This window comes from Salvelinus sp. IW2-2015, linkage group LG4p, assembly GCF_002910315.2.
Source record: "Salvelinus sp. IW2-2015 linkage group LG4p, ASM291031v2, whole genome shotgun sequence".
In the NCBI taxonomy this organism is placed as follows: domain Eukaryota; kingdom Metazoa; phylum Chordata; class Actinopteri; order Salmoniformes; family Salmonidae; genus Salvelinus; species Salvelinus sp. IW2-2015.
Genome location: NC_036841.1, coordinates 11,135,181 through 11,153,221, shown reverse-complemented (window position 1 = coordinate 11,153,221; position 18,041 = coordinate 11,135,181). Strand labels below are relative to the sequence as shown.

Sequence of the window (18,041 nt, the reverse complement as noted above, 5' to 3'; positions counted from 1 at the left end):
AAAGGGCTTTATAAAATAAATTGATTGATCAACTCAATGGCTTGAAGCAATGTTCCTTACAGTATACAGTAAGCGCCATTTCCAGTTTGATCGGCAAACCGGTCCAGAAGCAATCCAGGATCAAGGTACATAGACATACAGGTTGACGTTTTACTTTTCTAAACACACAGACGCAGTGCACAACGTGACATTGACATTTCAGCTTGCGTTTGCACCACCTGTAACATTTTMAAATGGGAAGTTACATTTAGTGCGTTTTAGAATAGTAAAATGTCACCTCTAGCCTATTCCAGAGTACTACTTATCGGGGTGGGTACTCCCAGCCATAAAAATAGGACTAGAATCTAAATAGATAGGATAGATCTAGGCCTACTTCTATGCTCCCAGCCCCTGTACAGCCCAGACAGTGCTCGAGGTGGGCCAGCAGCTCTCGGTGGTGCTGGTGGGGTACTGGGCTCGGCAACTGGGACACTAAGAAGCTCTCGTCCAGCTGGTTGACGACCTGAGAGGGGGAGGTGAAGCTCTCTTTGGACGGCTTCAGGGGTGCTGGGGGTCTGCTGTGAGCGCTGGCATCGTACAGGCAGGACAACTCCCTCTACCCCTTCTCTGACTCGAGTTTGGCGAAGTGGTCCTTTGCCTTGCGTAACTCCTTCAACACCTTGTGGAGCTGTTGTTGTAAATACTGACAGTCTCGCTTCTCATCCTCCAGGTCTTTGGCGGACACCTGGATCCGCTGCTTCAGAATTGTGATGCGTTGCTGCTCCTCATGCAGGCTCAGTAGGGATTTCTGCAGTAGATTCACCTCTACTAGGAGCTCAACACACCTGATCTCCTTTTCCTCTAGTCGGGCCTGGAGCTCCTCCATCTCAGCCCACAGACGGCCCTCTCTGTCCCCAGAGCGGCACTTCTCCTTCTGGACACTGCCGGATACTCAGCCTCTCTGCCTGGAACTGCTGCCTCACCTCTCCCACCTCTCTCTGCTTCTCCTCATACCTACACTGCAGCTCAGACAGTTGTCTCTGGGCTGTATTGACCTGCTCTCTCTGAGTTTCCAGCTCRRTCTTGSTCGTCAMTAACAATWTCTCATAGTGCTTCTGTATCTGCACTGACCTCTCTTCTGAATGGGTGTCTTTATGCTGCTGTGCGAGGGCCTGCTTGGCCTGGTTCAGCTGCTGTTCCAGCCCAAACACCCGGGCCAACACCACCTTCACATAGGCCTCTCTCTGCTGGTCGTAGGCCAGCCACTACTGGTTCTTTTCCAGGGCATCTCTGAGGTGGTCATGGCTCATTGCAGTACTGGTGGTGGACACCTGTCCATCTGATGGGCAGCTCTGCAACCCACCGCCAGCTCTACTACTCTCCAGCTCCTGCCACTTAGCAGACATGGACACCAGCTTGTTCTTAACATCCTCTGTCTCGGCTTGGAGTGACTGGAAGAGTCTTTTCTCTGCTCCGCCTCCCTGACATAGTGGTCTATCTGGGCCTGAAGACCGGCCACTGTCTCACCCCCTGCCACATGTGGCTGCTGGCAAAGAGAGCAGATTTCCTGGTCCCTGGCCAGTAGCTGCTGAGCGTTCTTCTCCCTAGTCTCCAGTGACAGGATTTTCGCTAATAAAAGCTTGTTATTTTCWGAATCTGATGGTTCTTCTTTCTGACGAGACAGCTCATCCAATGACTTCCTGAGATATGCATTCTCCTTTCTGAGTTTACTGATCTCCATATTCTTTCTAGAGCAACACAGCCTTCCGCCTATTTTGTCGGCGAAGTTGTTTTTGTTGCTGGATGACATCGTTGCWAAGATAGCTAACGTTGGTTAGCTATCTAARGTTAGTAAATTGCCTCGCACAGATGTTGTTAGAATCCAAATGTACACATCGCTGACCTTTTACATTTCCCGCGGTTGATGGCCCCGCCAAGATTGCAATGTGTTGCGTTGATCTAGCAACCGTTTGTTTACAACCTGTCCTTGAGTTCCTTCATTGCAGACAAGACAGGCAACATTGTTGCAACTTTTAACACGAACCAGTGTTTCACACCGCACAGTAAAGGTATGGTAAGAAGAGAGGTTTGGTTCACTAATTATATTTCAGTGGCATCTTGCAAGCCRGGTTTGTTAGCTAGTTTACTAACGTTTTTTTTTAATGACAACTAGCTATCTTGCTAACGTTACTGTTGTGTAGATCCATTTTCTGTTGATACTAGTTAGCTACTGTTACCAATTGCTATTTAGTTGGTARTTTGGTAGGCTATTTATGTGACATTTGTGTTGTTGTGTCTTTATTGAAAGGAAATATTTTTTTTTTTAAGGCTGAAAGAATTGCAGTGGAGAAATGTCTAGGCTGATGGACCCTCAGCCCAAGTTCCTACCAGAATGGAGGCTTGCAAACCAAATACATTATGGGAGTGCGGAGGCTGAGCGTTCACGCTCTGAACGACTCACGGCTGAGAGTAAGAGGCGGATAGAGGAGAGTGGCATGGCAGCCAAACGCATGCAACAGGATGCCAACAAGAGACTGCGTAAAGCGACATCAATAAATAGAGATTATAACATAATCCGTTCCTGTCAAAGTAGTGGTTGATTCATCACTGCAACTGAATGGTCTGTCTGTTCCACTTTATAATAGCACATTACCACCCCTCATAATACCCAACCACATGCCATTCATACCATCCTATCTCTGTGTTCAGAGCAGATAATCTATGACATCAAGTTCTGGAAGTCAGATCTGGACCAGAAGCTGGAGGAGATTGTCCAGGAGATTAAGGTGCTGATAACCTGTAAGAGCCGGGTGGAGAGAGCCATGGAGAGGTGTGCCGAGTGTAACGGATGTGAAATGGCTAGTTAGTTAGCGGTGGTGCGCGCTAATAGCATTTCAATCGGTTACGTCACTTGCTCTGAGACCTGAAGTAGGGTTTCCCCTTGCTCTGCAAGGGCCGCGGCTTTTGTGGAGCGATGGGTAACGACGCTTCGTGGGTGTCAGTTGTTGATGTGTGCAGAGGGTCCCTGGTTCGCGCCCGAGGTCGGGGCGAGGGGACGGTTTAAAGTTATACTGTTACACGATCCCCTCAGAGTCACCCTCCAGTGCCTGACAGAGGTGAGAAGTAAACTCCCAATCAGTCAGTTAGAAAATACAGTGATAAACAATTAGGTGGGAAGGAGTCTGCTCACTGTTCCAACAAATCAAATTGTATTGGTCACATACACGTGGTTAGCAGATGTTATTGCGAGTGTAGCAAAATGCTTGTGCTTCTAGTTCTGACAGTGCAGCAATATCTAACATGTAATCTAACAATACCACAACTACCTAATACACACAAATCTAAGTAAATATATGGAGGAGAAAACAGGGACCTAGAGTCACCAGACTAAGACCAACAGATAAGGAGATCCTTCAATGCAACCTCAGAGCATTTCTTATTATTCTGTATGTAAATCCAGGACACTGCATTTAGTATGATATGTTACGAATTACAAGGTTTAGCTAAAAGGTTTAAGGTTAGGGGAAGGGTTAGCTAACATGCTAAGTAGTTGCAAAGTAGCTAAAAAGTAGTAAGTAGTTGAAAACTTGCTAAAATGCTAAAGTTGTCCGCAATGAGATTCAAACTTGCAACCTTTAGGAAGTGATTGTATATACTCCATCAACATGTGTGTTTCAGGCAGAGGCGTGTTTCCATTGACCTGGTACATGAGGAGGTGGAGCGGGAACTGATGAAGGAGAGCGAGGTGATCGAGGGAGTGGCATCACTGCTGAACCGCACCCTGGAGCAGACCAATGAACAGATCAGGTGGGTGAGGGGAGGAAGTGGTTCGCCACACGCACACACGYTCAAGTCTCACGATCTCTGCAATGCTTCTAATGCAGGTTTCTGTTCTGGCTCCAGACTGAACCGCTCAGCAAAGTACTACCTAGAGAAGGACCTACGGGACAAGTTCCAAGCAGAGCAGATTGATGGTTTCTGCTCCATCCTCACAAACACCTCCCTGAATATTGACAACGTGACTAGTCAGACAGCACTCGCAGTACCAGGTTAAAACGATGGCACTTTGTATTTGTGTAATGTGGGGCAGTAGGAAATTCAATGAAGGAAATGTCATTATTTCAAACTAAAGATAATCCCTTCTCTTCACCCAGCATGCAGTTTGACCTGCAGCAAACGTCATAATTCTACACATAGAAATAGAAGGCCTGTCACAGTGCCTTGTGATGGACAGTCGGTGCATTCTGCATACAGTAGGTCTATTAGAAGCATTATTCCCTTCAGCCAGCCAGAGATCAGTGTAATACCTCCTCTAACCACCCTACTTACAGTTGAAGTCAGAAGGTACATACACTTAGGTTGGAGTCATTAAACTCGTTTTTCAACCACTCACAAATTTCTTGTTAAACAAACTATAGTTTTGGCAAGTCGGTTAGGACATCTACTTTGTGCATGACAAGTCATTTTTCCAACAATTGTTTACAGACAGATTATTTCACTTAAAATTCACTGTATCACAATTCCAGTGGGTCAGAAGTTTACATACACTAAGTTGACTGTGCCTTTAAACAGCTTGGAAAATTCCAGAAAATTATGTCATGGCTTTAGAAGCTTCTGATAGGCTAATTGACATCATTTGAGTCAATTGGAGGTCTTACCTGTGAATGTATTTCAAGGCCTACCTTCAAACTCAGTGTTTTGCTTGACATCATGGGGAAATCAGCCAAGACCTCAGAATTTTTTTTTTGTTAGAACTCCACAAGTCTGGTTCATCCTTGAGAGCAATTTCCAAACGCCTGAAGGTACCACTTCATCTGTACAAACAATAGTACGCAAGTATAATCACCATGCGACCACGCAGCCGTCCATACCGCTCAGGAAGGAGACGCGTTCTTTGGTGCTAAAAGTGCAACTCAATCCCAGAACAACAGCAAATGACCTTGTGAAGATGCTGGAGGAAACGGGTACAAAAGTATCTATATCCACAGTAAAACGAGTTCCAATATTGACATAACCTGAAAGGCCGCTCAGCAAGGAAGAAGCCACTGCTCCAAAACCGCCATAAAAAGCCAGATTACGGTTTGCAACTGCACATGGGGACAAAGATCGTACTTTTTGGAGAAATGTCCTCTGGTCTGATGAAACAAAAATAGAACTGTGTTGGCCATAATGACCATTGTTATGTTTGGAGGGAAAAGGGGGAGGCTTGCAAGCTGAAGAACACCATCCCAACCGTGAAGCACGGTGGTGGCAGCATCATGCTGTGGGGGTGCTTTGCTGCAGGAGGACTGGTGCACTTCACAAAATAGATGACACCATGAGGAAGGAAAAGTATGTGGATATATTGAAGCAACATCTCAAGACATCAGTCAGGAAGTTAAAGCTTGGTCACAAATGGGTCTCAAATGGACAATGACCCAAGCATACTTCCAAAGTTGTGGCAAAATGGCTTAAGGACAACAAAGTCAAGTATTGGATGGGCCATCACAAAGCCCTGACCTCAAATCCCATGGAAAAATTTGGGGCAGAACTGAAAAAGCTGTGTGCGAGCAAGGAGGCCGACGAACCTGACCATTACACCAGCTCTGTCAGGAGGAATAGGACAAAATTCACCCAACTTATTGTGGGAAGCTTGTGGAAGGCTACCCGAAATGTTTGACCCAAGTTAAACAATTTGAAGGCAATACACTCAATTGGTATTTTGTAGCATGTAAACTTCTGACCCACTGGGAATGTGATGAAGTAAATAAAATCTGAAATAAATCATTCTCTCTAATATTATTCTGACATTTCACATTCTTAAAATAAAATGGTGATCCTAACTGACCTAAGACAGGGAGCAGACAGCTGCTGACATGTGCAGGCAGCACAACGCTACGGGRAATGCCCTCCGGCTGCAGGTTCAGGAGACCAAGACAGCCAAAGGACAACTGGAGGACCACCTGGCAAAGGTCAGCAGCAATGTGAAGAAAAACGTACTTTATATGCATAACCCAGGCCATTCCCGTGATTCTTTTTTCATCATGTAGCAGACGCTCTTATCCAGAATGACTTACAGGGGCAATTAAGTGCCTTGCTCAAGGGCACATTAYCAGATGTTTTCACCTATTCAGCTCAGGGATTCAAACCAGAATCCTTTCGGTTACWGGCCGAAGGCTACCTGTCGCACTGTGTTACTGAAATTAATCCACCTATGATTAGTTACTGGAATGATTCCCCTCCTTTCTCCCTAAAAACTAAAAAGGTTCTGTCAGAGGTGGCTAGCCAGGAGTGGAACCTGGAGGCCCTGCGCGTGGCCATCGAAGACAAAGCAGGTCCCCTGAAGGTGGCTCAGACACGGCTGTCCGCCCGCAGCCAGAGKCCTAGCATCGAGCTCTACCATGACCCGGTCCAGGTCCGCCTGCTCTCCGAGGTCCAGGAGCTCACTGCACACATCAAGAGGTGACAATGCACCCCACCTTCCTGTCTACTGTACCTAACTCTTCCTACTTGTCTAGGGTCTCTGACCACTATTTTCACTTCCATTACAACTCAAACTATTTTATAGTAGTTTACAGTCATGTTTTAGCTCTGTATGAATTATAAGATTAGTTATCCTAACAACCCACTGATTAGAGATTCACCATACTCATGATTTTGTTACACAAACAGGATATCACAGCTTTCATTTCAAGTCTTTTTTGTTCACCCATCTCTGGTTAAGAGACTCTTCTAAATGTAGTATGTGAATGACATATTGAATGTTTTGCCTATTTGCCATGAGTTGTTGTAGCCTCCCATTTCTCTGTGTCAACCCTGTGACCCCCCCCACTCCCAGACTACAAGAGGCCCAGGCCCAGTCGGAGATGGAGGTGCAGGCCCTGACCCGCTCACAGCTGATCCTGGAAGAGGAGATCCAGGTCAAGTCCCGTTCTCTCTACATCGACGAGGTCATCTGCACCCAGCTCCGCCAGCCCATCTCCACCAACAGCTTCTGAATACCACTCCCACCATGACAAGCCWGGTCCCTGATCTGTTTGTGCTGACTTGCATCAACAGATCTGGGACAAGCCTAGACCATGGCCACACTGACTTTATAGTGGGGCTCTTTAGCTTATGCTGACATACCCGGGCTAGCATTTTCACTGATGAATAAAATATGAGGTATACATTATGATGGAAAGCTGGAGTGCTTGTATTGTTTGCAGCAATTTTAATACAATATTTGGGTTTGAAGTAAAGGAGGATCAGATTGTGGAGCGTGTGTTTATATCTACAGTGATGGCGTCGTGTATGTGTGCTGTATTTGCCAGACCCATCATGATTGTGTATCAAATTGTTTCCTTCCTCTTACTTTAAATGGTGTTATTATKTATATATTTTTAAAGCTGTCTATTTGGACCCATGTATCTGTCAGGCAGGAGTCAGAGCATGGGGTAGGAGATGGCGAAGTAGTGGAGCTCTGAGTTGATGAGTTGTCTGTAGCGAGAGTACACCTCCTCCAGCTGCTCATCCTCGTCCTGAGTCTCATATTTGTTGGTGTAGATGCGCACCTGGGACACAAACACAAGCCGCTTATAAACCACACAGTATATTGCTCACATAATACAGTCAAGCACATTGCTATAGCTAGGTGCAACACGTGAGGTGTCATCAGTAGCTTTTAAAGAAGTAGAAGGAAGGAAATGTGACCGGGCTCTTTAAGAACGGACAAAGATGACTGCCCAGCTTGATGGCTGTTTCTTTAACGACCCAAACAAACTTTATAATGCCTGCAATATCCCAGTTCACTGGGCAGGAGAACACAGCAGGCTAGTGTGGGTCTGTGTTAGTAAATCTCTTCAATGCCAGGACATAGATTGGTACGCAGGTGTGTAGGCCTAGGCCTGTACGGCCTTATCCTAGTTCCCAGAGCTCTGGCTCACCTTGATGGTCCTGAGGATGGTCTTCTTTTCCAGGCGTTTCTGCAACAGCCGGTCCAGGAAGCTGATGTCCAGGAAGGCCCAGACCTTCAGGAAGACCAGCCGGCTGCACAGCAGCACCACCTCCAGCAGCTCCTCGTCCACAGACTCGTGGCTGTTGTTCAGGTCCAGGGTCAATTTCTACACCAAGGAATTGAGGTGGGAGACAGATTCACAACACTTCAACATGGATTCATGTTGTTAAAGGATTGAGTGCCACTGACTTCCTATTGACAATTTAGGGCTGGATTCAATCCATATCGCGGAAGAGCCGCGTGAAAATGTGAAGATCGTTTCCAATTGAGAGGACATATGCAACGTTTTACTGTGGATGCAGTAACGCGGGAACATCGCCTTTCATTTTAAATCGAGCTGTAACACGGATTTTCCGTGATACTTCTGCGATACGGATTGAATCCAGCCCTTAGAGTCATGTCTCTTGGGGCCGGTTTCCCTGACATAGATTAAGCCTAGTCCTGGAATAAAACACATTCTCAATGGAGAATCTCTTATTCCAGGACTAGGCTTAGTCTGAACTGCATGGATATAAAAAGGCAACGTAGGTACATGAATAAACACTGTTGATATACTGCACATACTTTATCGCCACACAAACCGGTGCCATCATTGCTCCATAACGGACTACTACCGTGTATTGATGGTGATGGGTTCGGATTTCTGAACTTTAAATATGAATCATTAGTTATGCTAGAGACATGAGGGGTGCCATAGTCGAGGGTTTACACCAGAAGTTAGTGGTTATATGTAGGAGGAATGTATATGGTGGGTGCAATTAAGCTTGGAATGTACTGAGTGCAGGGGAAACGATCACGTGGCAGGCACTGATAAGGGTGGAGAGCCGTAGATTAGTGATGAAGGGGGTCGAGGTCAGGTCACATTTAAGGGAGAAGGAACCGTTTATTGCCAGTATCACTTAACTTCCTGCCTAGCAATAAAGATGTAATGTTTAGAGAGGAGGCGACTCCGTCCAAATTGGGGTATATATATATTTTACCACTGGTGGAAATATATTTTTGTCTGATGCAGCTGTATTGACTCAATGGGTGAATAAACTTGGTTTAAGCTTTACTAATCATCCATGAATTTTATAAGGTTAATTTAGAACCCAACAATGGGTAGAGCAACCAATCCTCACCTGTAAACAGCTCCTGTAGCAGGGCACTAGGTTGGTAAGAGCAGGCTTGGCACTCCAGTCCTGTTCACTGAAGTAGCAGCTGGTGAGACTGAGCAAGCGCAGCGGGATCTCTCTGAGCAGAATCCTCCCCAGCGTGTCCACGTCGAGGATCCGCTCCACTGTGATCTGCACGCGAAGGTCAGGACAATGCTGAGCCAGATGGGACCAGGCATCCCCCCAGACCACCTGGATGTGGGGCTCGTGGATATGGCATCGTATGGTGAACGTCTGCAGGGACCCTCCCCCGCCCASMCTCCTACACGCCGCGGACAGGGCCGCCAGCAGCTCGTCCGATACACAGCTGTAGTTGAGGGTAAGGGTACAGAGGCCCTGGAAGCGGTTCATGACCTGGGGGAAGGCAGGGTTMACGAAGACGGCCAGCGGCTGTGAGAAGAAGTCCTCCAGGTTGAGGTGGGTGATGCCGGGCCGGCGGCCCAGGTGGGTGTGCTGCTGAGCTGCAGCCACGGCTTCCAGCACCTCCAGGCCCTGGGGCAGGTTGAGGCGGGCCCCCCGCAGGCTCAGGTAGCCCAGGCGGGAGCCCTCGCGGCGCAGGTAGAAGGTGAGGCTGCGCACCAGCGCCTTGCGTACACTGCGGCACCAGGCGGCGCGATCCAGCTCCATGTGGTTGACAGTTAGGCGGCGTAGTTGGCCGCCAGTTTTACGCAACGCGGCGAGGAAGGTCCTCAGCGTCTGCTGGAAGCGCCGGGACACCAGAGAGTTGAGGGGGTGGGAGAAGCGGATCTCCAGGTTCTCCAGGTAAGAGCCGTAGGTCTTGGCGTAACACACGGCCGTCTCCAGCTCCGAGCGGCGGGTCCTGGAGATGCGGCCGGAGAAGTTGAAGTTTCGAACCCTCCAGAGGGAGGGAGAGCGCATAACATGGTGCCAATGGTGACACACCAGGGCCGCCTTGACACGGTCGCGGTCCCGCAGCCACCAGAATACCTGCCACAGACACACGTCCGGGAGATTAGCCCAGCCCAGTTTAGGCTTTTTATCTTCCTCCACCTCGCCTTCTTCCTCATCCTCATCCATTATCTCTATTCCTTTATCTTCCCCCTCTTCTTCTTCGTTCTTGTTCTCCGAGAACTGTTCCTCTGGATCCTCGGGGTAATCCATTTACAGGGAAGAAGTGTTGCCAAACCACTAACGTCTCTCAATATTCATCCACCAAATGTAAAGATGCCTGTCGTCTGAAATGTATACTATGTGACTCTGGAGTTAACTTGGACTACAGAGAAGCAGAGGACACATGCTTGTGTCTGTTGGGTCGCCATCAATGTGTCCCACTTGTCACCTAGAAATGACTAGACACCAAAACTGAAGCTCTGGAACCTTGATAGCTTTTATTGTTGTCACCATGAATCCAAAGGGACACCTTGTGACATCACAATAGGAGAAGATAAAACGCTCACAGCATTTGGACCTATTATGAAAAAATATAATCTCCTTATGTGTGCATACAGCAATTTATAATTTTTTTTGTAAATCAGTTATGTACATTTGTAAACCAATATTAAAATGTACACCTTTTGACAACTTTAATGATGGAGAAAACATTCCTATTTTCAGAACATACTGTATTTCTGTTGTAAACAATGTATAAAACTGGGTGGTTCGAGCCCTGAATACTGATTGACTGACAGCCGTGGTATATCAGAATGTACACCACAGGTATGACAAAACATTTATCTTGACTGCAATAATTACGTTGGTAACCAGTTTATAATAGCAACAAGGCACCTCAGGGTTTTGTGATATATGCCCTTAGCTGTGGTATATTGGCCATTTACCACACCTCCTCGGGCCTTATTGCTTAATTATACAACAATCGTAAAATAGGATTCTTATCCTCTTGTAGAGAGAAGAATCCTGACTAATGTAATAAGTCATAATCTCTTAATATTACCCAACCTGTCCAATCACCAGAAATAACTCAACTGCCTCAAATACAGATTTTCTGCTAAAAATAACTTGCAATTTGCTGAAATAAATAACGTCATCACTAAGTTGTCATCCACTATGCCAATTCACCATGGAGTGTTCCTTCAMAAGTTCTGAGCATGTTTCTCATTTCAAGTTGACATGGATRTGACATTTGACCTGAAAGGAGAAAAAAAAAGATAGTTAGTTTCTCTCTTTTTCATCACTCCAAATTATTAAAAAAGGGGACCAGGGTTTGGGTCAATTCCAYGGTTGGAGACTGAAGTGAAATGGAATTGACCCAACCCAGAAGGGTAATGTGTTTTTGGCACAGAGCTGTACCTCATGCCATCGTAGTGTGACTACGGGGAGAGCCAGGTGACAGTGGGGACAGGTGCTGATCTGGTCAACTTCCCGCTCCTGCCTCCTGCCTTGGGCTGAGAACAATGCAGACTTCATAGAACTGGTCAAACGAGGACTGGCCTGCTCCTGTTTGTGGCTGCCATTCTCCTCATCATCATCACCTTTAGACTCCTCTGATGTGTGGTCACACTCCAGCTAGCAGTGGGGGAAGAGAATGGAACAAGTGATTTAAACACTAACCTCTTTCCATGGAGAATCTGCATTGAGAACACTTGCTTGTCCGGAAGTAGGCTTAATATAGGCACCGGAAGTGGGCAAAACGAGGAGGGATGATCTGACGACGATGACTTGGGTTCAAGCTGTTGAATAAGAACATACCTGATGCTCCGCCATCTCCTCCAATGGGAAAGACCTCATACAGCTCCTGCAAACCACTGCTATTCGCCTGCCTGCATCCAGAAAACAGTTTGAATATAACATAACATTGAACACCATAGTATCAATCTCATCTGACTCTATAGTGATTATGATTTCCATTTTCCAATGTGTTGAATATTACATATGGCAAATCAACTTAAACTGAAGTGTAGGGGTTAGCCTCACTGTTGGAGGATGGCGGGGAGGGGTTATCGGGAACAGAGAGGTCAGGGCAGATCTGGGCATGCTCCGGCTGGTCCCTCAGAGTGACGTAGCGTCCGCAGTCGGAGCAGCGCTCGGTGCGCCTGCCACACGCCAGGCTGTGCTCCGCCATGGCCGACAGCGGCAGCTCCACCGGGCAGAACTCACAGCGCTGCAGCCTTGCCTTACACTAGTCCGACAGAGAGGAGTGATTCATTCTGTATAACAGTCGTTATTATACACCTGTATCAATTACAGTTTGACTATGACGATCATGTAGAGGAACTAACTCCTTTCACTGAAACGGCATCGTCATGGTGTATGTGTGGCAATGCCGGTGACGTTGAATAGTCTCACCTCATGGTCCAGGAGCTGGCAACTCTCCACCTTTTTGTCGCACTTGGTGCACTTCACCTGTGGGAGTGACAGAGCGACAATATATTGAAAATAAACAAAATCGGGGGCCTTGATCTCTCAACATCTACTCAGGTATTTGGAAGTGATCCTGGTTTCATTACAGCAGTGGTTTACCTGGCTGTGCTGGTTCTGATGGTGCTGCTCCAATAGCTCTCTGGGAACCGGCTCATCACAGTCTGGACACAGGCATAGGAACCGCTGGCAGTGGGACTCGTGCAAGGCAAAGTTGGACACAGCCACCTCCTTGTGACTGACAGTTGGACACGAGCACAGGAGAAGTGTTAGAGGCGCCACAAGACCACAGACCTGTGTGTSCAGTGGTTTAAAGTACTTAAGTAAAAATACTTGAAAGTAGTTGTTTTGGGCATCTGTACTTTACTTGACTATTTCTATTTTTGACAACTTTTACTTTCACTTCATTCCTAAATAAAATGTACTTTTTACTCCATACATTTTCCCTGACACCCAAAAGTACTTGTTACATTTTGAATGCTTAGCAGGACAGGAAAATTGTCTAATTCACACACTTATCAACAGAACATCCCTGGTCATTKCCACATGCCTCTGACCTGGCGGACTCACTAAARACATGCTTCGTTTGTAAATGATGTCCAACATGCATGTCCAGAAAACGATGCCATCTAGTTTGCTTTATAAGSTATAAGGAATTTTAAATGATTTATAATTTTACTTTTGATACTTGACTATATATTCACTGTTCACGGGCCCAGATGACGTGGATGTTGATTAAGGCAGCACCCGCACCTCTGATTCAGAGGGGTTGGGTTAAATGCAGAAGACACATTTCAGTTGAATGATTTCAGTTGTACAACTGACTAACGTAAACTCACAAACTCGTACATCATCTTGCCCTTATTTTAGCGCCCCAAAAARGTAATACTTCCAGATCAACTGTAATGTCAATACCATTGTAAAGCARAATTTCTCCCCTTTCCAACATTATCAATTACATGACCTAAACGCTGCCCGTTTCTGCATAATTCAAGCAGGCAATGAGCCCCGTCGGGTCTTTTTAAAAATGGCGGGTGGGGAAGCGAAACTAATGCGTGATAGRGAGAAGGAGAGATGTTGTGTGGGAAAATTGCTTTTTTTCACTCGATCTGTCCTACTTATCACCTTACCGCCTCTAGAATGTAAATAAAACACTATAAAGAGTTTATATAATGTGTCATTACATACCTATTTGAAGGTTTGTGTCGAATTTGAATCGGGTTTTTAGMGCGGTGCTAAAGTGATCTTAGAAGTAAACAGCGGCTTTGAGAATGATGWTCGCATGCAATGATGACGCAAAAAATGACTAGGTATCCCCCCCTTACCCCCGTCACTGTCCATTTKTTGTTTTTAAACGATGAGAGAAGTGCTACACCTGGTGGAGAGAGATTGTAAGACAGAAATAGTTGCTTTATGCATGCTGTACGTTACGACATGACACGTCTAGATGTAACGYAGGGTCCGTTTTTTCAACTTTTCTCAAATACTATAGAGCCATTACCATGTCGATCAACGCTTGAATAGAAACCTAGTTCACACCCCCGATTTTGAAGTCAACACAGTCGCTACAGTCCCATTAGTTTTTATTGTAGCCTCGTTTGAATGTTGCGGTTGCGCACATTTGTACGGAATGGGGTGAGTTTACGTTAGGTATAACCCTTTCCCTTAATTTTTGCAATTATATTTACTTTTGATACTTAAGTATATGTAAAACCTKATACTTTTACTCAAGTAGTATTTTACTGAGTGACTTTCACTTTTACTTGAGTCATTTTCTARCTTGGTACCTTTAATTTTACTCAAGTATGAAAATGTGGTACTTTTGTGTTGTGTGTGTTTGATGTATGGTCTGAACAAACTGAACATAGAGCTGAAGAGAATGTCAAGGCCAGCTCTACTGTGATCTGTTCAAGCATTTTCACTTTCAAAGATTCTAGAAATGCCTCTCAACCTGAAATTATGGTAGCCCAGTCAATATTATTGACAATGTATCTTATTATGAAGTGAACAGTCTCTCTCAACAAACTATGTCTTTAGGAAAATTAGTAGCCGATGTATATCCTTCAAATTCATGCTGAAGAATATCCACTACTTTGATGGTTTGTTTTGAACTTTTAAAACACTTTTTTAAATATTCAWATGTTTTAATTGTCTCACCACTGGTCACAGATACGGGTTGTGTCTTCTTCCTTGTCTGCCATCGCGGAATAGGTGTAAATTCTGACCCCAAAATAGAAGTTGCTACGCCCAACCTAGCATTTGAAACCAAATTCATTAAGCCCAACTTGTGACATGGGAAATAGCATTGTGAACTTAGCAACATTGAGGTCATGTGATCATACGGCAAATTTTCTAAATAAAAGTCCACCTGACGAAATGTTACTTGGCTGGTACAGAACGTTTTTCTGATTTAAAAATCACAAAACAAATATTGTTTAAAGTTACATAAACATACATTTATTGTAAAAATAATCTATATATACGGAACGAAAATATAAACGGACATGTAAAGTGTTGGTCCCATGTTTCATGAGCTGAAATAAAAGATCCCTGAAATTTTCRATATGCACAAAAAGCTTATTTCTCTCACAAATTTGTTTGCATCCCTGTTAGTGAGCATTTCTCCTTTGCCAAGATAATCCATTCACCTGACAGGTGTGGCATATCAAGAAGCTGATTTAAACAGCATTACACAGGTGCACCTTGTGGTGGGGAAAATAAAAGGACACTAAAATGTGCAGTTTTGACACARCACAATGCCACAGATGTCTCAAGTTTTGAGGGAGCGTGCAATTGACATGCTGACTGTAGGAATTTCCACCAGAGCAGTTTCCAGAGAATTGAATGTTCATTTCTCTACCATAAGCCGCCGCCAACGTCATTTTAGAGAATTTGGCAGTATGTCCAACCAGCCTCACAACCGCAGACCACGTGTAACCAGACCAGCTCAGGACCTCCACATCCGGCTTCTTCACCTGCGGAATCGTCTGAGACCAGCCACCCAGACAGCTGATGAAACTGAGTCGTCTTCCTGTCTGTAATAAAGCCCTTTTGTGGGGAAGTTGTCACCATACAAGAGGGGCATTTTAGTATCCTCAGAACCTCTTCTAATAACATCCAGTAAAATACCGTTGAGATTGACAGCGTAAGATCCTTTTTCGGGCAGAAATCTACTGTCACTGCTGACTAAAACACAGGTCCTCATTACAGCCCTATACAGCTGTTTGCTACTCTACCTTTTAATCTATAGAAGTTGTCATCATAAAAGGGGGGTATTTTAGTATCCTCAGAACCTCTCCTAATTTTCCAGTGTCACACCATAGATTGACCGCCTAAGATACTTTTTTCGGCCAAAATGTACTGTCACCGCTGACAAGCGTTCACATTCTAAACAAACTATGCAAGTATTCCTAGGAATCACCCAGAGAGCTACCATTCCTTCATCTGGAATAACTTCTTCAAGCACATTGACAGCAGATGTTCCCGGCTGCACCTGGGCAACACGACTCACAGCCTGAGTGACGCAGACCTGCATAAGCTCGCCAAAAAGACAGAAGGCTACTCTGGGGCCGACATTAGCATAATCGTACGAGATGCCCTCATGCAGCCTGTCAGGAAAGTACAGTCGGCCACACACTTCAAAAAGGTCACTTATACACGTGATATAGTAAGTGTTTGTTTTTTCTCTACTACTGAGGAGATATCATTTTTTTGTTTGTGATGGTACTATAGGTGCGAGGGCCATCCTGTGCCAACAGTCAATTGACGGTGGATTACCTTCTTACCCTGTGTTTGCCATCCATAGAATTGACCTGGATGTATGTGCCTGGCAACAAGCTGCGGGAGCCCATCATCTGCATGGTGAGAAACACACATTCACAGCACAGACATACTCCCTATGTTCACTGACATTCACTGCTCACAAACATACTGGAACATGCCGTTTCAACATACACCTCCAGGCGTTGCAAACTGACTCTCACATTTGTGTAATTGCTGAACCATGCTCATGATTTTTGTCTTCTTTGTGGGTCCCTCTGTCCTCCAGTCTGACATTCTGCGCTCACTATCCACCACTACACAACCCACAGTCAAAATGGAGGACTTGTTCAAGGTCAGGAAGTTCAGAGGACTTGGGGCTGAGAGGTACTGGTTAGCCGGGGCTTCACTACTCCTTACACTGTCTCTCCTCTCAAGGCCAATTCGTATCAAGGTGTTTTTATTTCTATTCTTTTTACGACTTTGATTTGGAAATCAGTTTAATTTCAGTTAGTTTTCAGATCCACTTTACTAGATTTTATAAAAAGTTTTATAAAAAAACGATTTCGTTTTTATATGATTTTATTTCAGTTTTAGTGTTAGGGACAGAAAGAAGCCTACGCGTGGGAGCCTAGGATCCATTTACAGTGCCTTCAGAACGAACAGTAGCGGCTAAAAATGCTTGATTTTGCGGCAGCTTTTCTGAAATTCTGCGATACATTTCGCAATGTTTTTTTTCACGTTAATTTCATATAAAGCAATAAAAAGTCATATGTGCTCAGTTTTAGGACGATTTTAAGCAGAACAKATAATACAAAAACAATTAGAAACATCTAAAGTGKTGAATTTAGTTTATTTTCCTGAACAAACAGCTCTGTCATAATCCACTCACACATTCCTCTCCATCAGGCTTGGGGCTTGCTATCAACACGAGATGCACCTCCCATTCTCACTCACACTCTCTCTCTAAAAAAACCCGAATAGATTCAAAGCTGATCAATCGCTTTCCATTTGAGGATCGATATTTCTTTCCAATAAATTGTCTTCAAAATACTTGAGATTGTGATTTTTTCTGAAAGGGTCGTAAGGGAGATTAAAAAAAAGAAAAGAAAACTTGGTGTATTGTGGTTGATATGTACTTTTAAAACAGTATTACAATTTTTTTAAATCCAGAAAGATTGTGCGTTCGTGATCCGTATTAAGTTTTACACAGTTTAAAACGGCAAAGGTGATAAATTGCACTCCGTGCTTTGAGCAGCGCTCTCCATAGACAGACTGGGGAGAGCAGAGTGCCGACCACCCTACTAAAACCAAGGTTAGAGGATTAAACGTTTGAGTAAAACGCCACTCACCATGATTCTTTCAGCGCTTGCCACACAGTCTTCCCTGCTACCACTTCAGRCATGGTGATCTGCGCTGCTGTGGGAACTGTTCTGACATTCTCATATGCTTTGCTGATTCGAAGTTACTGTTTATTGTCGACTTTCTCTTGTTTCCAAAAACATTTGGAAATTGTTTCGCACGTTATTTTTTTGGGCAAATMAGATTGATTTCTATTCATTGTACTGCCTGTCAGCCATCAACAATCATCCATCATATTCGCAAGTGAATACACTGACAGGCCAGGAGAAAAAACTTTGTTGACGTGTGGTTGGATTGGGCCATTTTCCACCGTAACAGTGCAGTAAATGATCAAAATTACGAACCCGCTTTCGATTGGACCCTTTATGCGCTAAAAGTGCGGCAATTGGTCAACATTACGAGSTCTCGCATAATATGCGCTCGATTGGTTGATTTTGCATTGAATTATGCGATCGCGGAATCCTGGAMGGACTGAT

The 18,041-nt window shown here is 44.9% G+C and overlaps 3 protein-coding genes and 1 pseudogene across 4 annotated transcripts; 1 reads left to right on the top strand and 3 right to left on the bottom strand.

Annotated features, from left to right (window-relative positions):
* Positions 1-337: 337 nt before the first annotated feature.
* LOC111957177 (centrosomal protein of 55 kDa pseudogene) lies at positions 338-1,789 on the bottom strand (annotated as a pseudogene).
* Positions 1,790-2,330: 541 nt separating this feature from the next.
* Positions 2,331-7,015, top strand: LOC111957168 (tektin-1-like). The gene is made up of 6 exons (XM_070436798.1): positions 2,331-2,568; positions 2,689-2,809; positions 3,658-4,028; positions 5,812-5,930; positions 6,026-6,420; positions 6,797-7,015. The coding sequence occupies exons 1-6, from the start codon at positions 2,331-2,333 to the stop codon at positions 6,954-6,956; spliced, it is 1,404 nt and encodes a 467-aa protein (XP_070292899.1). The 3' UTR covers positions 6,957-7,015.
* A 367-nt stretch (positions 7,016-7,382) lies between these two features.
* Positions 7,383-10,230, bottom strand: LOC111957160 (F-box only protein 39-like). The gene is made up of 3 exons (XM_023977912.2): positions 9,076-10,230; positions 7,884-8,060; positions 7,383-7,511 (listed from the first exon to the last, which is right to left on the bottom strand). Exons 1-3 carry the CDS (start codon positions 10,228-10,230, stop codon positions 7,383-7,385), a joined length of 1,461 nt encoding a protein of 486 aa, XP_023833680.1.
* A 207-nt stretch (positions 10,231-10,437) lies between these two features.
* LOC111960490 (XIAP-associated factor 1-like) lies at positions 10,438-17,761 on the bottom strand. Of its 2 annotated transcripts, none has more exons than XM_023982491.3 (7): positions 17,556-17,761; positions 12,547-12,682; positions 12,373-12,429; positions 12,001-12,205; positions 11,776-11,846; positions 11,377-11,592; positions 10,438-11,214 (listed from the first exon to the last, which is right to left on the bottom strand). In XM_023982491.3, exons 1-7 carry the CDS (start codon positions 17,606-17,608, stop codon positions 11,182-11,184), a joined length of 771 nt encoding a protein of 256 aa, XP_023838259.1. In that variant the 5' UTR covers positions 17,609-17,761; the 3' UTR covers positions 10,438-11,181. The 2 variants fall into 2 exon arrangements, with proteins under 2 accessions (XP_023838259.1, XP_023838260.1); XM_023982492.2 differs by lacking the exon at positions 17,556-17,761 and adding an exon at positions 14,602-15,198.
* Positions 17,762-18,041: the final 280 nt, after the last annotated feature.